The 23,751-nt window shown below is 41.9% G+C and overlaps 3 protein-coding genes across 4 annotated transcripts in view; 1 reads left to right on the top strand and 2 right to left on the bottom strand.

Annotated features, from left to right (window-relative positions):
- Positions 1–1,354: 1,354 nt before the first annotated feature.
- TMEM230 (transmembrane protein 230) lies at positions 1,355–8,905 on the bottom strand. Of its 2 annotated transcripts, none has more exons than XM_082856575.1 (4): positions 8,799–8,905; positions 6,736–6,856; positions 5,090–5,212; positions 1,355–2,450 (listed from the first exon to the last, which is right to left on the bottom strand). In XM_082856575.1, exons 2-4 carry the CDS (start codon positions 6,832–6,834, stop codon positions 2,310–2,312), a joined length of 363 nt encoding a protein of 120 aa, XP_082712701.1. In that variant the 5' UTR covers positions 6,835–6,856; positions 8,799–8,905; the 3' UTR covers positions 1,355–2,309. The 2 variants fall into 2 exon arrangements, with proteins under 2 accessions (XP_082712701.1, XP_082712702.1); XM_082856576.1 differs by lacking the exon at positions 8,799–8,905 and adding an exon at positions 8,622–8,791.
- Positions 8,906–9,503: 598 nt separating this feature from the next.
- Positions 9,504–15,357, bottom strand: PCNA (proliferating cell nuclear antigen). Its single transcript, XM_082858063.1, has 6 exons — positions 14,999–15,357; positions 14,054–14,151; positions 13,821–13,888; positions 12,282–12,476; positions 10,812–10,935; positions 9,504–10,724 (listed from the first exon to the last, which is right to left on the bottom strand). The coding sequence occupies exons 1-6, from the start codon at positions 15,217–15,219 to the stop codon at positions 10,645–10,647; spliced, it is 786 nt and encodes a 261-aa protein (XP_082714189.1). The 5' UTR covers positions 15,220–15,357; the 3' UTR covers positions 9,504–10,644.
- Positions 15,358–23,283: 7,926 nt separating this feature from the next.
- CDS2 (CDP-diacylglycerol synthase 2) overlaps positions 23,284–23,751 on the top strand; it is a 61,116-nt gene continuing 60,648 nt past the window's right edge. Inside the window, exon 1 of the mRNA XM_082857412.1 lies at positions 23,284–23,544. Within this exon, the coding sequence (XP_082713538.1) occupies positions 23,488–23,544 (57 nt within the window). The 5' untranslated portion in view covers positions 23,284–23,487. The remainder of the gene's footprint in view (positions 23,545–23,751) is intronic.

Below are 23,751 nucleotides of genomic sequence, written 5' to 3'. Positions count from 1 at the left end.
TTTGCTTAAATGTGAGTCCCAAATATCAACTTACTACCTAAGAATCTTACCCAACTCAGGGTTTTTCCAAGTATTAAAATCAAATAGAGGGACATCCCTGGTAGTCCAGTGGGTAAGACTCTGCATTCCCAAGGCAGGGGGCCTGGGTTCAATCCCTGGTCGGGGAACTAAGATCCCACAAGCCACATAATGCAGCCAAAAAAAAGATGTGGCTGATCTTTGTGGATATGGCAAGATACACAAAATAGAGTAAGTGGGAAACAATGGAGCTATACAATGGGAGTCCGAGTTTTTGTTTTTGTTTTATGAAAGAAGGATATGTGCTTAGAACATTTCTAGAAGGGTATACAAGAAACTTAATTAGACAACCTTGGGAATGGACTGTTTACCCCCCCCACCGTTCCATTTTGATTTTTTCTCCCCCTTACTAGCAGCATCATTACCCTTATAAAAAGGACCAAATAGGGGCTTCGCTGGTGGCGCAGTGGTTGAGAGTCCGCCTGCCGATGCAGGGGACACGGGTTCGTGTCCCGGTCCGGGAAGATCCCACATGCCGCGAAGTGGCTAGGCACGTGAGCCATGGCCGCTGAGCCTGCGCGTCCGGAGCCTGGGCTCCGTAACGTGAGAGGCCACAACAGTGAGAGGCGCGCGTACTGCCAAAAAAAAAAAGAAAAAAAAAAAGGACAAAATAATTTAGTTTGGCCAAAACCTTCTGGTCTCAGCTTTGCTTTGCAAACACTGCCCAGGATAAAGCTTTATATATTTCCTCACATCTTCACTGTCAAGGTCCAAGAACTTTAATTAGACTACCAGACTCCCCAGCCAACCCTCCCATTACCAAATGTACCTATCCTTGAAGGCTGCTTCCGATCACCCTCTCTTTGTCTCTCACTTCCTGAGTCCTAGCCTAGCTTTTTTTCCCATTTGTACTCACTCCGTGGGTAATCTCATCCAGCCCCACAGCCCTTAGATATTGCCCCAACACTGACTCCCAAATTTCTAACTATAGCATAGACTCCCTTCCTGAACTCCAAACTGCACATTGCAATTGCCTACTCAACATCTCTACTTGGATGTCAAGTAGACATCTAAATTTAATACATCCAAAGTTGAAGTCATCTTCCCCAATAACCTTGCTCTACCCACGGCCCTCCAAATCTCAGCTAATGGCACTTGCAGGCTTCTAATCATCCAAGTCCATAACTTCAGAGTAAAAGAATGACTGGAAAACAGTCTAATGCACAATGCCAGTTATCTAAAACTGAAGGTAGTCCTAGGTATTGGGATCAAAGATATCATATAATCACTAAAATGTTTTCTAAAATAGGTTTAAAGTTATCTTTTAAGTCTAGGATTTAGATTTTGACATTTTAATTTCTTTTGAATACAAGCCACTTTTTGCAAGCTAGGAAACAGAATCAAACTAAGGCAGTCTTGTCCTCTACAGATCCAGGCCAGTTCTTACAATCTTCAGTAGAATGACATCATAATACGAGGTGCTAACAACAGGGTTAAAAACTATAAATAATAACCACTTATCTACATTTTTTCGTTAGGAAACAGTCAAAAGTCTCGTCCTTAAAGGTATGATATACAGAACATCTAGATTTACAAAGGACAGAATGATCCAAATTATATGCTGGCCAACCTGTCAGTGAACCAGATCAGAGCTGGCCAAGGACTGGTGAACAGAGATTTTCAAACTGTTTACAGTTTGAAAATTTGCTGAGGTTTAAAAAATTCCTAGTTGCTGTTAATAAGAAAGCAAGTAAAAAATATTAGAGATGCACCACACTGATACTTGATTTTACCATGGTTTTCCACTAGAACACAAAGTTAGAGTATGGGGATAAGACACTTACGTATTTTCAAAATAAATTACTTAGTAATTAGAAATCTGACATACTGCGTTCTTCCATTTGCCACAAGAACATATTAACAATGAGGACTATTTAAAAGAATGCTCAACTCTAAAAAGGGTGGTGGCAGCAACACATTCCACTACAGAATAACCTCCCACTTTCCCATACAATTAACATTGCTACTTTTCATGATACATATTCATGTGGAAAAACTTGTCAGGAGCTTTTGCCAGGGCCAGGAGATGAAAAATAGAGACTGTCCTGATGACATGGATAGCTGTAAGCTCAGTTAACATCTTTAGGATGGACCCATAAAATCTGGCCACTGTTTTGTTAAACATCTGCAAATCGCAGAACTCCTTAGCCCTTAGCCATAGTATCTGCTCAATGTCTTAAAGCTGGGCTCAGTCCCATCTATCACTCTTTTCTTCAGGGCTGAGGTGTGTGCTAGTCATCAAAGTCTGGAATGTCATCGTAGGAGTATCCCCGGTAGCCTTTGGATGCGTAGTAGGCGATGCGCAGGTGGTAAAATCCTGGCAGGAACACCAGGATGCCAATGATCAGGACGGGAACAGCCCGGTCTGCCCCCTGGTGGCAGAAGGAGGCAAACACATCAGTACCATGCAAGTTATAAATTTTAAAATAAAATAAAGCCATGGGTCCAATCCATGGATCAGTTATCATATACTTTTCAGAGCACTTTATTTTGGTAATACACTACCAAGGCAAAAGATTTACATCTCTTTGCCTCCTTATCAATTGCAGAAAAACTACAAAGTACTAAAAATTATAAAGAAATTATCCATGTTCAACCATAGATATCTACTTCCCATAAAGAAACCAGAGCTCCTTAGAGAAATTGCTGTTTACGAGTTGAGGGGGCAGGGAATGTACAGATGGGCCTGGGATAACTTGCTGAGCCAGAAAACAAGAAAGCTATCAAAGGCTAACCTAGGTCAGCTTTAAAAGACAGGAGTAGGGGGCTTCCCTGGTGGCAGAGTGGTTAACACTCCACGCTCCTAATGCAGGGGACCTGGGTTTGATCCCTGGTCAGGGAACTAGATCCCACATGCATGATGCAATGAACTGCCACAACTAAGGAGCCCACCTGCCACAACTAAGACCCAGCACAACCAAATAAAGAAAGAAAGAAATATTTTTTTTAAAAAAAGAAAAAAAGACAGGAGTAACCTGCAGAGGCTCCTATTGACCAAATATGGGACAATTTATATGTTAAAAAGAATATAGACTACAGTTGACTGAAGCACAAATATGTAAAAAGATGATAAGCTTACAGTGATACTAACAATTCTTTGGTTACCTTTTGAGGTTGCTAGGTGTATTTTTATAAAAATTTGATAATTAAAGACAAATAATCAAACATTTTTCCTACCTTCACTATACTACTGTATTTCAGGGTAACCAAATAATGGTTTTGAGAAAGTTCCAGAAGAATTTTCGCTGACAAACGTGGAAAATGATAGAGCTGGATTCCTTAGTGAAAAGGGTAATTCATTTTATAATAAATGAATTAGGCTGAAGACACTTGAACCCAGTAATCAATCTTAATATCAACTAAAAATTAGGACAACCATTTTGTGCCTCCTAATGTAATGCTATAGCAATGGTTCTCAAAATGTGGTCCATGGAACACCAGCATCGCCGGGGAACTTGTTAGAAATGCAAATTCTCACGCCTCACCCTAGACCTACAAAACTGGAATCTCTGGGAGCAGGGTCAAGGAACCTGTGTGTTAACAAGTCTGCCAAGTGATTCTGATAGATGCTGAAGTTTGAGAACCCATGTGCAATAGCAAATACACAACACCCCTATGAAATATTCTTTCTAAAACAAAGCTAAAGTAGAACTAAATCTAAGCAAGTCCCTAAATCTAACAGCATGCAAGAAATATGAGGAATAGAAAAACAGGTAAATGGTATCAAGACAACGCCCCTAAATTAATGTAAAAACTGTTAGAGATGCACACTTACAGATTTACAAGCAAATGTAAATCTGGTATTTGCTTTAGTATACAGGAAAAAAAGTTGGGGATAGATGAAACAAAACATTCATAAATGTTGATGCCTAGTTGTGGATACACGGTGGGGGTTCATATTATTCCATCTACTTCTGTTTTGTTTGAAATGTCTGCAATAATAGTGAAAAAAACCCCAAACTAAAAACCAAAACAATCTATGGGTGATTTTCTTAATTAACACCTTTATCCTTATTTATAAAGTAGTTTTTTACAAACCACACAAGGTGAAGTGATATTTGTTGCATGTGGATCTCACCACCACTCTAAATTTTCACATCATTAATAGAACCTTGACTATATCCCTGGGATTAACAATGCATGCTGCAATGAAAGTTAACTGAAGGCACAGTCCTGAAGTTAGATGTTCAAATTTAGATGGCACCAAGTATGCCTCTGGTGGCCACATAATAGTTTAGGACCTGAGGCAACTTGGATACAGGTCTCAAAAGCCAAATGTAGCCATTTTATTGTGACAGTGTTTAATATTCCCAGTTCCAAGGATAATGCCCAGAGTTTTAGCTCTTGGCTTTGTTCCTTCTGTAGACCAATGTGACCATCATCCCCTGGCCTGGTGTGTGTTGAAGAACAGATGTGAACTATGGTCAGTATTACTTTAGAACAATTTAGACGCTGTGTATAAGCATCTGTATACAATCCAAAAGAAAGAACCACCAAAAACTACTTTAGGTTACTAAGGTATCACACTGAAGCTCAATAGGAACTCCAACCAAATCCAATTTAAGAAAGATCTGATCCATGAGCCAAAAGTCCTGGCTTGGTCAGTGGCCCCAGACCTATATAAGCCTCACTGCTTCTCCCCAAACACTAAGTACAGCAGTATAACTGCAAAGTTATAACAACAGCATTCTACTCCAGTTATAGCCTTTATCAGTCAGAAATCCTCAACGCTAGGCTCAGTTTTGCTGTTCCAAACTAAGATGGTGGGAAAACTGCCCAACATCTCAGAGGGAAAATTAGCCATGTAGCCTACCTGCTACACCCACCTCATAGGAACTGTGGGAGAAGTTTGTTGAAGCTCAAAGGAAGAAATATGTCTTGTTATCTGAGAACAAAATCTAAAAAAAGAAACCTTTTTCTCCTTTCTGCTGGAATATACTGAATATAAAAATGTGAGTCCTGGCTCACATTTTAAACATCTCATGGCAATCCCACAAGCCCCTCAGCTTACCCCTTTGCTGATATAGCCTGCCAGCAGGAGGGAGCCTATGATAATGAGGAAGGCGCCAATCAAAAACAGCACCGTAGCAAGCGCAATGGCCTTATATGGAATCTTAGGAGGGCTTTTCTTAAACTGAAAGAGAAACAAAAAAAGACAAGGAAGAGCATTATGAATACACCAGGGCTCAGACACTTTAAAGCAGAGAGGATAAGAGGAACCAATCTTGGTGCGTCCTGAAGTAAGTCCTACTACCCAATGCAGCTCTGGGAGAGAAAGGAAGAAGGACTGGCAGGAGATGAAGGTCTAGTTATTGCTCTAACAGTAAGTTGAGGGAGGGAGTCCCAGAATGTTATTCTTTCTCGTTTTAGTCTCATTCCACAGACCATTCACTGTACCGTAAAAAAATTATTTTCTTACAAAAACAAAAGATACTTTATGGTCATTCATTGATTAGACATGTTTTTAATAAACATGTCTTGGCACATGGAAGGCTGTACTAATCTGCAGGGATTAAGAGTGTACATCATGCTCTGGAAAATAAGAAAGAAAATAAGTGATTTCTGGCATTCAAAGTTAAGCTGGCATATAGTCAAAGGTTTTAAAAAAAACTTTTTCGGGCTTCCCTGGTGGTGCAGTGGTTGAGAGTCCGCCTACCAATGCAGGGGACACGGGTTCGTGCCCCGGTCTGGTAAGATCCCACATGCCGCAGAGCGGCTGGGCCCGTGAGCCATGGCCGCTGAGCCTGCGCGTCCAGAGCCTGTGCTCCGCGACAGGAGAGGCCACAACAGTGAGAGGCCCGCGTACCGCAAAAAATTTAAAAAAAAAAACAAAAACAACTTTTCCTAAAGCATTAGTTGCCTGCCCCACAAGGCAAATAACCTGCCTTATTAACAAGTTCAATTCAAGGTTAAGATTCAGAAACAAATTCCTAAGGTTTGGCTCATGGTTGTGTCTGACCTAACTGACTGGAAGCTTTCCAGACGCACTTAAAAACAAAACGAAAAAACCCCCAAAACTCTCTCCTTCAAGTGTGGGTCCAAAAAGTACAAAGAATAATTGATTTGTTTATATTTAAAAGGATGGGTTCCTGCCACTTCCTCTTCGGTCCTGGTTCCACCTAAAGGGAAGTAGGTAAAAGGAGATGCTACACCATTAACTATTTTATAAACAATGATCAGGGTAGGACACAAACTTAATAAATATTCTCTGTTTTACTTATTGTTTGTCACAAAGAATATCTTTAATAAATTGGATCTCATGACATCAGGAAAGAAGGAAGATTCCCACAATCTGTTGGCTTTAGCAGTTAGTTTCTCCCTTAAAAGATGAACTGGTCTTGACTGAAGTGTAAACAAACTGATTCTACTTAACAAAAGACAATCTGATTATTTCCAGATTAACTAAATAGAATTTGCAACTACTGAACTCTGGCATTACAACTAAAATTTCTTAGACAATATTTATATTGGTTCGAAACTGCTCTTCCAAGGTCCTTCCTTCTGCAGGCTATGGCTGAAAATCTCAGAGCAGAGTTTCTTTCCTGCTGCTCCCTCTAATATCTAGGGACAGTGAGCAAAACCTCTACCTGGAAGGTTTCCCTGCTAACTCAGCAGAAACAGAGCCAGACAATCTCATCAGGTCCCTTCTGCATTTACCTGAAGGTCAATGTAGCCATCGTCTGTACTGGAGAGCCTTGAGTATTTCACTTTACTACTGGGGATTCCAGTAGCCAGGTTGGTACGAGACGGCATCATAACACGCTGACACAGCTACAGTCTGAAAACAAAGAAAAGTATTATTGTCTGCAGGCTACAACAATGTGTTTGTTATACGTATTGGAGTTCTGGGCTGCAATGTCATACTAGCAACTGGCAATTTAGGCTCCATTGCTCTTAGAACCTGATATTCCTTTGACAAGTGAAAGCATTCTCATTATGCATCTACTCTGGTTTGTCCTGGTAGAATAAGAATCAAGACATTTCCCAAGAACCAGACCTCATGTTTATGTTGCCACCAATGTTTCTCTGCCTCCTAATTTTTCCAAAGTCACACGGCGAGTAGGTGAAAGGGTGGTGACTTAAATCCAAGTCCATCTGACATTTCAACCATTCTGCTATAGTATAGTATTGCCTGTCCTCCGTCCCTGCTTCCAGAAAAAGCAAGAGGAGCATATACTCAAGGATTCTCTTATTTGTCAGGGAGAGCGGAGAGAGGGTGGGAAATGGAATACATTCACATCAGCATTTTGCCTATTTCCCTCTGATAGATATCATCCTTTTAATACAAAAGATCTGTAAAACTTCTTGTTGTAAATTTGGATAAACTACTGGCTACCAGTGTTGTACCAGTGTCCTCTGATTTGCCTGCCTCTCTGCTCCACCCCAAGCACTGAAAGCAGCGATTGCACTTTCCAGGTTACTTCTACAGCTACATTAAAAACAAATTAAAAAAAACCTTGAATAAATACCTGGTTTTTGTTCAAAATAGTCAAAGCTGACTATAGTAATGAGATCACGGTTATTATGTCACCAGTTTAAACACAGTAGATAAGATTTAAAAACAAGGACATTTAAATTGAAAAAACATTTGTAATTTGTGCACTTTTCCTCCATAAAATCACAAAGTTATGCAAATGAAACAAGTAAATCTATTTTAATCATGAAGCTATTTGATTTCTAAAAGTGAAACATATCTTTAAAAAAAGAAAATTAAGTATTTCAATAGGGCAACATAAAAAAAAAAAAACATAAAGACCGGCCTTCCTCTGGTATGACATTTTGCAAATAATCATCATCATTATAATGGCAGTTAACAATTACCTAGTATTAAGTGACGGGTACTGTTTTAAGTGCTTTATATATACTTAATACTGAATATTAATGAGCTGTTTTAAGTGGCCCACAGTCAACCTAAACTAACTAGCATTATAAAGGAATTGGTGCTAAATGTTCATGTCCCTTTTTAGTAATTATATACTGGAGCAGAAATCAAGTATTAAAAAAATAAGAGTATGCTTACTTACATGCTTTTCTAAAAAGGTTAGATCAAATTCCGTCAAATACTATGTTTTTAGGTGTTGCGATCCCGACTACACGATAATCTAAATTTAATTCTATAAAACTTAAAGTCCAAACTACCAATAATGGGCGGTTTGAGAGCATTTAATCACCTCTGATTTGTATTAGTCTTAAAAAAATAGTTTACATACTCTGACATTAACTTCATACACCGCATCAAAACATAAAAAAGCGCACGGCGTGCAGGAGAGGGGAGACGAATGCTTATTGGTAGCAAAGAGTAATAATTCTAAAAGAGGGGAAAGGAAAAACGTAAATCAATGTTTTCCGGGTACCAGCCCAAGTTCCCAACAGGCTTTTTCACCAGCCTCACCGCAACCCCAAAATATCCTCAGCACTTGAATGTTGCAAGAATTTTGAAAGCATCAGCAAAGCACTTAGCACAGTGCCTTGCACTACGAGCCTCTACACACTACTTCCCTGCCCGCCTCCAGAGCGAGCCAACAAGAGAAATAAGGACCAACATGATTTTAGAAGGAAAACAAAATCCAGTTTCTGGAGAAAGGCCAGCCGTGCCCCGGGAGGACGAACGCTCCACACCGAGAACTCGGGGCTTGATTTCGGCAGGTAGCGCAGTCTGGGCCGCGCCGCGAACGTGAGTCGAGCTCTTCCGCTCCCGCCCCGCCGCACGAACGCCTTACCGGAGCCCGGGCCCGGCAGCCCGCGCGCAGACAGCTAGCTCACGGTTCGCAGCAGGTGAGCCGGAGACCTCACAGTACGCCCCCACACCACTGCGCCCCCGCCCCAGACCAGCTGGGAGCCGGAAATGGCGTGTCGCAAGGCAGCGCGCCGGACGTGGCGTCACCGGGAGCGACGCCTCCTCATTCCACTCTCCGTCCGGTTTCGGGCGTGTGCCCGGTGTGCTAGGGCCCCGTGGGGTTTCGGGAGGCGCTGTGGGCTGGGCTGGCTGCCGACCACCTCCGCCGCGGCGGGCGAGTGCCTAGCTAACCGGGCCGCGTGGGTCACAGGTCCAGGGCTAGCCGGCTACGTGTTTCTTTCCGGCCCCTAGGGTAGTGTAGGGAGTTCAGTGGCGCCTCGTGAGGCGGAAGCCGAGCCGGCAAAGCTCCCTGAAGGCCGGGGCTGTCAGGTCTCCCTATGCCCAGGGAAGGCTGCCTTCCCGGGCCGCGCCGCAGTCTCTGCCGCCCTGTACCCCACCCGCAACTCTCGAGTAGCCCCACATTCTTGCGCTTCAGTTTCCCCGCTCCTCGTCTTCAGGCCTTACCCCGGCAAGAGGTCTGGCCACAAGGGACATTTTGCAACACGTGAAACTTTTTAAAATGTCGAGCTTTATTAAGTATAATTTACATATGATAAAGTACAATTGGATTAGTTTTGACAGATACATATAGTCTTGGAGCCATCATCACAACGTAAAATATTTTCATCACTCCAGAAATTTCCATCAGGCCCCTTTGCAGCCAATATCCTTCCCCAACCCCAGGCACACAGAAAGGTAATGAATAGTTATCTACTGGATACAGTGAGTTCTACCGTCACTGCAAGTACGACAGAAATCTGTCATTTAATCCACCAAACACAAAATACACCGGAAAAAGAGGACTACAATAAAGGAATTCTCAATATGCAGCATGCCAACTTGTGACCTTGTAGCACAATTACTGCTAGGCCTTTTTCACTTTCTTGGTTGAATCCAACATCCATGGAATTAAGCCACCTTCATCCTTTAAGGGAATAAGTCCCCACAAAAGGCTACTTACGCTAGAGAAATTATTTTTGCACAAACATACTCCTTGGGACCTATCAGATCTACTAAAACTTCCAAGACTCCTGTACAAGGCTCCCTAGGCTAATGAAACACTGCCCTGTAACAATGCTAGTCTTATAAAGCTGACAGAACTTTGGGTACATTAAGCTTCTGTAAAGTGTTAGTTTCTGCAAGCAAAAATGACAAAATATTATATATTTGTTCTACTCTCCCCTTTTCATTTCTTGAGCTCAAGTCAGAATACCAAGTTTGGCAAATAAATCCCCCAAAATACTTCGTCACCTGCTGTATCTGGAATACTTTTTATCACTGTATCTTATGTCATATCAACCTGCTCTAGACTGAAACAACAAGCTCATTTACATGAGCTGCTTGAATTGTGAATTCTCTAGGATACTTGCAACCATCGTGGTCCAAATGAAGGCACTGTCCTGTGATGTTTGAAACTCAAATGACTTTTATTTAATTGAAAACAATACTTAAAACTGCATTTAGAGTCAAAACCCTTTTGTTTATAAAAATTATAAGGAGTATTCCTAGGTAAGGCAAAGTTATTACTCAGTTAACAAGACCAGATTTGACTTTGGACTTTACTTTTTGAACAAACTGTAGAGAATGGAGAAAAGAAAAAGTTATTTACAGAAAACAATATCTACATATGTACTCAGAGGTACAAAGACAAAACAGACTTAAGTATGTGCTAGCATCTCAGAAGCAGTTCTCAAAGAGCTTAGTTTTATTTCCTTGAATTTTAAGAATGTCTAAGATCCTTCTTCATCCTCGATCTTGGGAGCCAAATAGTACTTTAAATGTCCCATATCAGCAATTTTATACTCTACGACTGAAAGAAAACAGGAATATAATTAATTACTGAGAAGTACCACATACACTACCTACAAAACAAGATTCAACAAGTTTATTATCTTACCAAGGGGTACATCTGCAGACATACTGAGTGTTACTGTAGGAGAGAGTGGAGTGGCTTTTGTAAAGAAGTTCAGGTACCTCAGTGCAAAAGTTAGCTGAACTGGTTCATTCATGTCTATGGTAACCTTAGGGAGAAAACAAAAAGATTCATCATACTGAAAAACATCAAGAAAGCTGCAACCCATTCATTTCTAATATACATTGACAAATGACTTAGTTTCTTCAACAAATAAAATTATAATAGAGGGAAAACGAAATTGAAGAGAGAACCAATGGACTAAAAGAAATTTAAGGAGCATATCTCAATGAACTGTAATGTATGGACCTTATTAAAATCTTGATTCAAACAAACTGAAATAACCAAGGAAGTAGGAACACTGAAAAATTCCTTAATATAATTTTCTTAGATGTCATAAAATGTTTACACTATGAATAAATTAAAATATTTATGAGTGAATTTTTTCTTTTTTTAAAAATTTCTAGCTGCACGGCTTTAGGGATGTTAGTTCCCTGATGAGGGATCGAACCCACACCCTTGTCAGTGAAAGTGCGGAGTCCTAACCACTGGACTGCCAGAAAATTCCCTATGGGTTAAGTAACATTTGAGAGAAGAACAAAAATCAAGATTGGCAGGGGAGTGAAATGTAATTTAGGAGAAAAGAATCAGCCCCTGGAGTTTTGTTACTAATATATATTTGTTAACTAATATATGTATTTTTAAACTCTTTATTTAAAAGTTAATATAAGGATTACACAACAGCTAGATTTTACCCCCAACTAGATCCTACTGGGTTGCTCAATTATTTGGTAAAAACATAGTAAGTACCTCCAGAAGCTAAAGCTAGCCTCCCAAGCCTATCCTTAAGAGTATGTGTGGGTTTGATACACAAACCCATTGTTCTACAGTTTATAAAGGTTGCACTAAATTTGCATTCCCTTCTCACAAATTTAAGTTAGATGGCATCTATAAGATCACTTGCAGATTTCAAAAGTTTCAATTCTCACATATTAGTTACTTGGAAATGCAAATTCTGTCTGTTTTTCTTTAGAGCTTTCTTTAATTTTAGCAATTACCTTGCTAAAGACTGAATGTTTGTGTCCCCCCCACCACCCCAATTCACGTTAAAGCCAAATTCACAATATGGTGGTATTGGAGGTGGGGCCTTTGGGAGGTGCTTAGTGTTAGGAAGGCAGAGCCCTCATGAATGGGATTAATGCCCTTATAAAAGAGACCCCAGAGAACTCCCTTGCCCCTTCCACCAGGTAAGAAGGCTGCTGTCTGTGAACCAAGAAGCAGGCCCTCGTCAGACAACAAATCTGCCAGCTTCCGAGTCTCCAAAACTGTGAATAATAAACTTTCGTTGTTTAGAAGCCACTCAGTCTACGGTATTTTGTTATAGAAGCCTTAGCAGACTAAGATATAACCTAATATTCTTCTTCAAGGTATTTTGTTTACTTAAAAACTACTTACAGCCTCCTCTTCTTTATCAACATTACTCGTTTGTGACAACTTAATATTTCCATTTCCAAGTTCTCCACTTGCAGAAAATTTCACTCCATCTTTTGCACAGGAAATTACAACAGCATCTCCAATATGACTGAGATCTCGGCATATACGTGCAAATTCACCAGAAGGCATCTTTACTACACAGCTGTACTCTTGTTCCTGTAAAACAATTTTTTTTTTTTTTTTTTTGCGGTACACGGGCCTCTCACTGCTGTGGCCTCTCCCGCTGCGGAGCACAGGCTCCATATGTGCAGGCTCAGCGGCTGTGGCTCACAGGCCCAGCCGCACCGCGGCATGTGGGATCCTCCCGGACCGAGGCACGAACCCGCGTCCCCTGCATTGGCAGGCAGACTCTAAACCACTGCGCCACCAGGGAGGCCCCAAAACAGAGAAATTTAAATGTCATGGAAATAAAAGATTTGGCACCCTCACTTTCTGAAGACTCAGCATCTAAACAAGAACTCAGAATTCAAGATTTTCTGATTACTTTGAAATATCACTCATTGTGTAATTTCTTAACACTCTAACCACTCAAAAAATAAATGCAGATATAAAACAAGTATGCTGTAAGAATAACCATACTAAGAAAACAAATTAGAGCTTAAATTTTTAACAGTAAATGCACTATCCCGGGAACAAGAGCCTCCACCTAATCACCCTACAGTAGGGCTAAATCAAGAGGCCATTAGGGTATGGCATACAGTGATGATGGCACAAACAGGTCTGCTTTCCAAAACAAGAGAATATGATGTTAGGCATTTTAAACATCCGAACACCTCCTCTCACTTTTGATGTTGATAAACCTAACCATAATGAATTTCTGCTAAAATGGCTTTAAGATCTTCTCTCAATAAAAATCAAGCACTCGGGTTTCCCTGGTGGCACAGTGGTTAAGATCTGCCTGCCAATGCAGGGGACACAGGTTCAAGCCCTGGTCCGGGAAGATCCCACATGCCGTGGAGCAACTAAGCCCGTGCACCACAACTACTGAGCCTGCACTCTAGAGCCCATGAGCCACAACTACTGAACCCGAGTACCACAACTACTGAAGCCTGCACACCTAGAGCCCATGCTCCACAAGAGAAGCCGCCTCAATGAGAAGCCTGCGCACCGCAATGAAGAGTAGCGCCCCCTCCCCAGCTAGAGAAAAGCCCACATGCAGCAATGAAGACCCAACACAGCCAAAAATAAATTAAAAAAATAAAGATCTACAAAAAAAACAAAAAAAAATCAAGCACTCTAGGAATAATAATTTAAAAAAAGATGCAGAGGTTAATGTAAATATTCACTCGGCAGAAATAAATTCAAACCAATGAGCCACTGTAGAACTCCATAACTTAATAAAATGACAAATATGTCAGTCTTAAACACCCCACTCTGGAACATGCATGAGCAGATATACAGAAAAAGTTCTGTTAAGAAATAGGCTTTAAATTATATTAATATATCTTATGTAACTTTCAAGACTGTACAGTATGCTCAATCAGAAACTTTGATACTCACTGGAATTCCAAGTTGTTCAACATCTAAATCCATTAACTTCATTTCATAGTCTGAAACCTTTTCTTGATCTACCAAAAGAAACCAAATGTTGAAGAAGAACATGTAAGTTTACAAATGTCAGGTATATTTTACAGCCATCACAAACATTATCTTAAATTTCTCTAAGCCTTGGGAAATACTGACACTACATTTTAATTTCTTCTAGCATAAGTCAGTAGAAGGGTGCGACTTACTTGGAGCTTCAAATACAAGTGCCAAGGTGTCCGCATTATCTTCAGCCCTTAGTGTAATGATGTCTTCATTGCCAGCACATTTCAGTATTTTGGACATGCTAGAACACAGAAGAACAAAGCGTTTAAAATCAACAAATTAAAACCAGGAGGTACCACTTTTAACCATTAGACCATCTGCCGAATTGGTGAGTTAGGATGTGTAAGCCGGTCCAGCCATTTGGAATGCAATCTGGTAGTATTTATACTTAAACTAAACAGCCCCCCCACCAAGAGCAATTTCACTTCTGGATATAAATAAAACAGCAGTATTTTATGAACTGCAAATCCCTTTGGTGGGTGAAGTTAATTATTGGGACAACGATCTTTAAAAACGATTTAATAAACCAGTTAAAACACACTGTATGTAGTAGGGGTAAATATTTCTCACAAGCTTTAAGATTTAAACATGTGTATGTACTAGACAGGTAGTGGTCAAAAGTTGAAAGCATTGCCCTGGGATAAATTTTCCTCAAACCGGGATCTTGGGGTGCTCAGCGCAACTCTGTAGTAAAAGAAATACTCTTGTCGCTCGTTAGGGCGAATGAACTAGGACACATTATAAAGCAGTTAAAGTCAATCAGGACCAAGGTTTCTCATCCTAGGCCGCCTGCCCTTAATGACCAAAGAGCTCTGCAACAGTCTTTTCCTGGCACCGCAAAGAAGTCCGTCATTTTCCCGCCACCACCCGCTTTGTGACTTTGGCGCGGAAAGAGCCGGTTCGCGCTGCAGCTAGCGCGGGCTTTCCGAACCGCGCGTTTCGCTTCGGTCCCGCCCCACTAGTGCCGCAGGCCAATGAGAAGGCGCAGATGGCCCACTCCAGCCAATGAGGGCCCGGCCCGGAGGCGCTCCCGCCAAGAGCCAGAGGAGGTGGATCAGGGCCCGGCTATCCGCTGCTTAGGGGCTCACCTGGTGAGGTTCACGCCCATGGCCAAGTTGCGGTCGCAGCGGTACGTGTCGAAGCCCTCGGAGCGCAGGGTGAGCTGCACCAAAGAGACATGGGACGAGTCCATGCTCTGCAGGTTCACGCCGCTCGAGCTGATGTCCCAGCAGGCCTCGTTGATAAGGTCCTTAAGCGCCTCAAGCACCTTCTTCAAGATGGAGCCCTGGACCAGGCGCGCCTCGAACATGGTGGCGGAGTCGCAACGACACGGCTGCTGGCGGAAGAAAAGAGGAAGGTCTAGCCGGCTTAGGCTTCAGAAGATGAGAGCGAGCGACGGAAATAACTCACGAACGGTTGAGACGGAGGAAGCCCACAACCAGCCCGCCGCGCCTGCAGCAGTTTAATACTGCCGCGTCTGCGAGCGCGCGCTACGACCCCGCGCCCCTCGCGGAGACGTCACCACGCTGCCCCGCCAGCTGCCTGGGCGGAGAGACTGCAGAGCCAATCGTGTACCCGCTCCGCACGAAGTCCGCCCCACCCCTAATATCTATTGGAGGGTGCGGACTGGGGACGGGGCGTGAGCGCTGCGCCTTCTGAGGGCCGGCTGATAGGCGACCGGCGGGAATCCCCGCCTTTTTGTCACGTTCCGGAACCGGACGTTAGAAAAGTCCGGCCGAGTGTGAAGGTCAGGCCTATAGTGGGGGTGGGGGGGGGTCGGTGAACTGCGTCTTTGTGGTGCTTCATCTCCCTCTTGAGGGGTAGGGAATTTCCGGCCTCGAAAGTGAAACGCAAATCCAGCCTGCTAGGAGAAAGAGCCGCCTTGTAGCCTAAAGAGTTGTCTTGACCACCAGCTCTTAAACCTCCTCCGCCACATACACACCAAACTCGTATCATTTACCGTATGCAACTTTCTAAGCTTTTTTATTTTCTCTACAAATATACTTTTTCTAAAAAAACAAATGACTTTATACCGTAGACCCTTTTGCAAAGTACTTAATAAAGCATGTGTAATTTTATGCCAGGTACATGTTTTCTATATCAGCACCTCTTAAAAAGATGGCATAATATCCTACGTATGTAACTAACTTAAAAAGTGCTTGTAATTTGGGCAACTCCTTGAAGTATTGCTGGATCGAAGAGCATACACATTAAAATTTTGATTAATGTTACTAAATTGACTTCTAAAAGATTGCAATTTACATTTCAGCCAAAACTACGAGCATGCTCATTTCGCCTAATTTTTCTTTCTATAGATATTAGCAATCTCGTTTTTAAATCTGTGCTCATATGGAAATTTCAGTTTGTGTATTAAAAGACTGGCGCAAGTTGGATATCGTTCATATAGTTCTTGACCACTGTCTTATTGATTAAAAGGAGCACTTCATATATTAATAATCTTATTATTATAAATATCCCTCCTTTGTTTCTTTTTTGCTTTGTTTACAGCATTTCTCTTTAGTTGCTTCTGATATTTTACCTTGGTCTGTAGAATTCTTTAGTTTTTCTACCGTGTATCTTGGTGTGGATTTAGTTTTATTTTTCCTGTTCAGGAAATTTTGTATTCCTCAATCAGAAGATTCATGTATTTCATCAAGTCTAGAATATTGTCAACCATTATGGCTTCAAAAATTGTCTTTCTCTACTCTATTCTCTCCCTCTAGAACTTTCTTTTTTTTTTTAATTTTTTTTTTTTGTAGTACGCGGGCCTCTCACCGTTGTGGCCTCTCCCTTTGCGGAGCACAGGCTCCGAACACGGAGGCCCAGCAGCCATGGCTCACGGGCCTAGCCGCTCCGCGGCATGTGGGATCTTCCTGGATCAGGGCACGAACCCGTGTTTCCTGCATCGGTAGGCAGACTCTCAACCACTAGCGCCACCAGGGAAGCCCCTCCCTCTAGCGCTTTTATTAGGTATATCTATGCACTGAATTTAAGGTACCTTCAATTGTAAGATGCCCCATTTTATGTAGCACAAGAAAATAAAATGTCAAACTATCATATGATTTATCATTTAGAATGTCTATTTTGTAATTATCAAGAGAACTTTTAGACTTTTAAAAACATTTGTATCATATATCACTCATGTGCATAATATGTACACACTATATATATTGGTTAAAGCACTTGTAATATAGCTTCACATTCAGTTTCTCACTCAGTTACTGATACTGCTGTTTTTCCATGTATCATACTCTGTCGTCAAGGGTGTGGATGATGCAGCATTCTTAAGACTGCTCCTCTATTATCTCTGGAATTTCTTCCAAGTATCTGCCACCCATTCGTAAATTTTGATACTAGCACTTCCTTTATGTATAATCAACTATCCTTTTGCATACATCTTTATATCAAAACACAACGGTTTCATCTATTTGTAGGTATTTTCCTTTCCAGGTCCTTTTATTTATTTATTTAAAAAAATATTTATTTATTTATTCATTTATTTATGGCTGCGTTGGGTCTCCGTTGCCGCTCACGGGCTTTCTCTAGTTGTGGTGAGCTGGACTACTCTTCATTGCGGTGCTCAGGCTTCTCACTGCAGTGGCTTCTCTTGTTGCAGAGCATGGGCGCTAGGCATGCGGGCTTCAGTAGTTGTGACGCACAGGCTCAGTAGTTGTGGCACACGGGCTTAGCTGCTCTGCAGCATGTGGGATCATCCCAGACCAGGGGTCGAACCCATGTCCCCTGCATTGGCAGGCAGATTCTTAACCACTGCACCACCAGGGAAGTCCCTGCAGGTCCTTTTAGTGTCTCAGTTCCTTTGCAAAATGTGGAATGTATTCATTCCTCCAGTGAGAAACATTTGCTTCACTAATAACGAATGTATACTCTACTACTCTGTTTCTGTGCTTTCTGCTTACATAATAACATTTTGGTTTAATGCCAAATCGAAGTGTTGATTTGAAGGTATTTTAAATGGCAATTAAACTCCACCCATGACTTAAGAATGGCTATGACCTGTGGTCAGGGAAGGCCTTCTGCGGAGGTAGCAGGTTACCAGAGAAACTAGCTGTTTGGAGAGTGGGAGAAAGTATTCTAGGCTGAAAGAATAACATGTTTTAAAAGGACAGCATGCTTAGAAAGTGTTCAGATAGTAGTTTGTTTTAAAATTCAAAGCTTTTTTTATAAGTATTTTTCCCCAGTTTTATTGAGATGTAATTGACATACAATAGGACTCAAAGATTGATGTGTCCGGAACACACTGAACAATGGGGAGAGTGGTGCAAGGTGAGGTTGCAAAGAGAGTCAGGGCTGAGATCTTATAGCCCTTTACAAACCCTCTATAAGTGAAAAGGAAAGTTATCAAACGGTCTTTGGCATGAGACAATTTCTGTTTTGTTTTTTTTTTAAATTAATTAATTAATTAATTAATTTATGGCTGTGTTGGGTCTTTGTTGCTGCTCACGGACTTTCTCTAGTTGCGGAGAGTGGGGGCTACTCTTCATTGCCGTGCGCGGGCTGCTCATCACAGTGGCTTCTCTTGTTGCGGAGCACGGGCTCTAGGCGAGCAGGCTTCAGTAGTTGTGGCATGCAGGCTCAGTAGTTGTGGCGCGCGGGCTTAGTTGCTCCGCGGCATGTGAGATCTTCCCCCGCCAGGGATCGAACCCGTGTCCCCTGCATTGGCAGGTGGATTCTTAACCACTGCGCCACCAGGGAAGTCCCCAATTTCTGTTTTAAGAGGATTACTCTAACAACTAGTAAAGGTGCTATTTCAATCAGTGAGAAAAAGAATGAATTAAATTATGACCAAACAATTCGTTAAACTTCTAGGAAAAAGTAAAGCTATAGACTCTTCCTAATAACCGTTTACTGAAATAATTTCCAGATAGATTAAATAATTAAAATTCAAATAAATGTAAACCCAATAAGAAATGGAAAAATATTTTGGTAAATATTTAAGAGATCTTGCTGTGGGCTTCTAAACATAAAAGGAAAAAAAACCCATAAAACATAGGAATGACTACATAAGTTTTAAAACTTCAGTGTGCCTAAAAACTTGTGTTGGTTAATATACTTTGTTTCCACAACAGAGAACCCAATTCAAACTGAATAAAAGGGCACTTTATGTATCTAAACAAAATCCAGAGGTCCCTGGCTTCTAGTGCCTAAGGTCCAGTCTTAGTAAATGTATGAAAAATGGTTAGCATATTAATAAGCAAAGAAACATAAATTAAAGGGAGATAAAATTTTAATCTACCAAATTAATAAAAATTGTGTTAACACCCATTTCTTAGGAAGGATATAAGGAAGTGAGTACTTTCATGACTTGAAGATGAGAGTATAAATTGGTATAATTTTTCCAGTGGGAATTTGGAAATATGTATGAAAATCCTTGGAATTTTTTATTTAGTCTTTGACACAGAAATTCAATCTATAGGATTTTTTTTCCCAAAGAAGTAATCAGAGTTACTTACCACGATGAGGCATGTTTAAGAATGTTTCTTATAGAATTATTAACAATTCCCCTGAAATTGGAAATAATCTTGAGGTCTAACAATATGGTCTTTGTTAGGTAAATTATGGTAAATCTGTAAGATGGAATACTATAAAGCTTTTCAAGTACCATTCTCGGGCTTCCCTGGTGGCGCAGTGGTTGAGACTCCGCCTGCTGATGCAGGGGACACGGGTGCCCCGGTCTGGGAAGATCCCACATGCCGTGGAGCGGCTAGACCCGTGAGCGATGGGCGCTGAGCCTGCGCGTCCAGAGCCTGTGCTCCACAACGGGAGAGGCCAGAACAGTGAGAGGCCCGCGTACCGCAAAAAAAAAAAAAAAAAAAAGTACCGTTCTCAAAGGGCATTTGATGTTAAAACGTCGAGTTATGAAACAGTATAAACAATAGTATCCCAACTTTCTAAAATTATTATATCTGAGTGTAAGTGCACAGAAAATAGAATAAAAAGGCAATAATATGGATGTTAACAGTAATTATCTATGGCTGATGCTACCACAAATGATCTTAATATTTTTCGTTATGCTTTTCTGCATTTCCCACAATTTCTACATCAAACATGTATTGTTGGTCTGAAAATGTTAATGCATGCTGGGAGAGAAAAATGCTGTGAACTATTTAATATAATTTCTGGCAAATTTCTTTACAAGGTGATATCACATATTAAACTGAGTCTCATTCCTGGCTGCACATTAGACTCATCTGGAGAGCTTAACAAAATGAAAGAAACAAGCCTATTTCCTCTAGGTTCCATCTCTAGAGATTCTTATTTAGTTGGTCTAGGATGGGCCATCCATTGGCATTTTTAGAAGCTCCCCAGGTAATTCTAATAAATAATTAGGACTGAAAAGTACTGTTTCAGCATGTGTGATCAATTGATGAATATTTATGCTTAAAGCCACCTGCACCTCCATATAGACTGTTGGTTTGAAAAAGTAAGACCTATGCTTTGTCAGAGAGAAGACTGAAATTATAGTTTAAATGGACTGTGTAATAATCTAATAGGTCTACAAGTTTGTGGGAATGCAGGATTTGTATTTTTGAAACTTTAAGATGTTATACAGTTCTGCCTAGCCCATTCTCAGTTCCATTTTGCATGTCATCTCATTAAACTGAATAAGAAGTTTTAGCTTTCTGAGAACACTTGTCAAGATAAGATCTAGAAAGGCAATATGAAGGACAAGAAAAAGAGCAGATCAAGTCTGTTTTTGTTTATGGACAATTTTTAAAAAAATGTATTGTTTAAATAATTCATTTATTGACAGTTTTTCCCCTCTAAGAGAGGAAAAACACTATTCAGGGAACTGAAGAATTTTCTTGTCACTTGTACCAATGCAGTTTTCAAATTATCAAGAAGGTGGGAGGTGTTTTTATTATAGAATGATAATAATTATAGCAATACCTGCCCACTTATGCTGAGCTTGCAGTCAGCCTGCACACTCTGGGGGACTAAAAATCTCATGCTAGTTACCTATACTAATCCTATACATATACTAAGTATATGTATAGGAGTGCAATAGAAGGAGTGCAATGAAAAGAATCACCATATACAAGATATGTCACAAGCCTGGAAGAAATGACCCTAGAGGAAAGAGCTATTATGAAGTATTCTATTATTATGAGGTATTTCTATTGAAGGGCAAAATCAGGGGTAGAGGAGGAGGTGTAACGTAATGTAAAAGAACAAAATTCTTCTTTGGGCTGGAGGTGAGGGAAATTTTTTACTTTTAATTTCTTCCTACAGTTGAGGGAGAGGCTCTAAAGCTTGCCTAAATACCTGTTAACATGACTTCCAGAGGTCTGAATATCTGATCCCTGTTTACCACAGTACTGACTTCAGAATTGTACCTGGTCTGAGCTCCATTAGCTTGGGAGGGCTGAGTATGACAGATAAGAAGTTTGTTCAGGCCAAACTGTAGGGAGTTATCTACCCTAGTAATTATACTGTGCGTTCTGAAACTCTGATCTACGTGCACTGGTTCTCCAGCTAGGCTGTGTTTCAAAGCAAACAGCTGAGGTTCCAGGAGGACTGATGTGATGCTTACTCGGATGTGACCTTTCACAAATATGTTCCATAAAGGTGAGAATCTGGTTACTAACACTTCCACCTGTCTTAAAGGTGTTGACATCCTTCTAGATCCTTTAGATAATAAACCTTGCTTAATTTACCCAAGAAGTGTCTGGTCTTTATTTCAAGAAGTGATCACTGACATTAGTCAAAATGGTGGTCACACAGTCTCCAACAGATTAAAAGAGTTTTAAAATTACCATCAGCATGTTATTTACTTTTTAAAAATAAGTTATTTTTTACTTTTAAAAAATATTTATTTATTTATTTTGGCTGTGCCGGGTCTTAGTTGCGGCACGCGGGATCTTCATTGTAGCATGCAGGCTCATAGTTGCAGCGTGTGGACTTCTTAGTTGCGGCATGCATGCGGGATCTAGTTCCCCACCAGGGATGGAACCCAGGTCCCCTGCATTGGGAGCTGGAGTCTTAACCACTGGACCACCAGGGAAGTCCCATGTTATTTACTTTTATAAATAAGATGAAAACAAAAGACAAATAAAACAAAAGAGCACAGCTTTCTCTAAATAAATTATGGCCTGAAGGGAGTGGTCTGTTTCTCTAAAAAAAACAAGTATTTGTGCATTAATAGGGAACAAAGCATACCCTGAGTTCAGTGTTCCTCTATACCTATTTTACTGTCACTTTGAAGGAGTGTTATAGGCACTTGGGAATATACTTTTATAGAAATCAAGAAAATACAACACCCTTTTCAGAATTCTCACTACTTTCCCCAAACCTTACAGTTCAGGTCAAAATTGCTAACACAAAATTGCAGCTCCTATGTGTGCAAATTTCTCTCCTTGTTAAATTACAATATGCTTAAGGGAAGGGGCCCTGTCTTATACTTGTTTTACATCACTTAAAGGCAGTGAACAGGAACTGTTGAAGGCAATGCTGAGCAACACAGGTATTAACAATGAATTTAGGAAGGCCAGGAGTATGTTAAAGAGTGCGTTGGTAACAGATCTGTGTTCGTATTCTTAGTGGGCACTTTCTAGCCGTGAGACCTTGGTTAAATCATTTTCTTTCAGGAGAAACTTTAAATCTATTAAATAGGTACTTGGGATGCGTCAGGTACATGGGAGATTGGGCTGTGAACAAAGCAGGCAGCATTCCTGTCCAAAAATATCCTTCAATAGTCCAGAAGAGAGAAAAGAAAGTTGAATAACCGTGGAAGACCCTAGCTGTAAAATGAAAATCATATCCATTTCCAAGCGTTGTACAGATTAAATGAGATGCATTAAAGAGACTACATAGTTCAGTGCCCAGCACATAATTAACGCTCACTAAATAGAAGATAACTTGGCAAAGCAACGCAGACTTAAGTTTGGCTTTCACTTCCTTATCACGTAATCTCCTCCTTTTACACAGGTGCGTTCCCCAGGCCTTTCCGCTCAGGGCCTAACAAGCGTCTACTTATCAGTGAGAGGGAAGAGCCCCGGCTATTGAAGACAAAAAGCCGAAGGCAGCAAGCACTAGGCCGGCTGGAGGCTCGGGGCTGCAGCCCATGGCCCCCAGCAACCTGTTATCTCTAAGACCACGGGCTCCAGTTCCCGAGCTCCCATCGAGTAGTCCCTCTCAGAAAAGCACGCCTTTTCCAGCCCTCTTAGGCTGCTATCCAATGCACGCCTCTCCGATCCTCTCCGCTTGCCCCGCCCCGCCTCCCTGACGGATTCGCGCCATTGTTGTAGTTCCGGGGCTGTGATGGCAGCGGTGCGCGTGCGCGCTTGTTCGGGGCCCTCCCGAGAAAAGGAGTTGGGGGGGCTGGGCTGGAGGAGGTTGGTCGCGCTCTGCCCGGGTGAAAGGGCGGTGGCTGCACCGGGCGGGGCCAAGTTTCAGGGCTGGCGGCCGGGCTGTGGTGGCGTTGGGAGCCGCTGCGAAGCTGCGCGCTGCTTAGGCAACGGGGGGCTGGCCGAGCAGAGTCCGCGCGCGCCCGCGCTGAGCTGCCGGCCTCGGCGGCTGCGCCACTCGGCCGCAGCGACGAAGCGCTGGTGTTTCCAGCATGACGGAGCTAAGGCAGAGGATGGCCCGCGAGCCGGACGCACCGCCCGAGGAAAAGGTAGCGGCAGCATCGGTTGGGCGCGGCCGGGGCAGCGGAGTCCCCCGGAGGTCCGTGCGGGGGCGCGCGCAGAGGGGTCGTCTTGCCATCTTCTGCGCGGCCGTCGGCGGCCCCGGGCCTGGTCTGCGGAAAGGGTCCTCGGGTGCTGGGCCCCGCGGAGCTCGCGGCAGGGTTCAGCAGGTCGGGGTCCCGGGGACATGGCTCTGG

The sequence above is a fragment of the Leucopleurus acutus genome (assembly GCF_964270905.1).
Source record: "Leucopleurus acutus genome assembly, chromosome: 16".
Classification (NCBI taxonomy): domain Eukaryota; kingdom Metazoa; phylum Chordata; class Mammalia; order Artiodactyla; family Delphinidae; genus Leucopleurus; species Leucopleurus acutus.
Note: the sequence above shows the minus strand (reverse complement) of the source record. Positions and strands in the feature narration are given on the sequence as shown.

Coding starts and splice junctions, on each gene's coding strand:
- PCNA (XM_082858063.1), bottom strand. CDS start 15,219: ATGTTCGAGGCGCGCCTGGTCCAGGGCTCCATCTTGAAGAAGGTGCTT. Junction 14,152..14,998: donor ATGGGCGTGAACCTCACCAG/GTGAGCCCCTAA, acceptor TCTGTGTTCTAG/CATGTCCAAAATACTGAAAT. Junction 13,889..14,053: donor ACTTGTATTTGAAGCTCCAA/GTAAGTCGCACC, acceptor TTCTTTTGGTAG/ATCAAGAAAAGGTTTCAGAC.
- TMEM230 (XM_082856575.1), bottom strand. CDS start 6,834: ATGATGCCGTCTCGTACCAACCTGGCTACTGGAATCCCCAGTAGTAAA. Junction 5,213..6,735: donor ATGGCTACATTGACCTTCAG/GTAAATGCAGAA, acceptor TTTCTCTTTCAG/TTTAAGAAAAGCCCTCCTAA. Junction 2,451..5,089: donor CAGGCTATATCAGCAAAGGG/GTAAGCTGAGGG, acceptor TTCTGCCACCAG/GGGGCAGACCGGGCTGTTCC.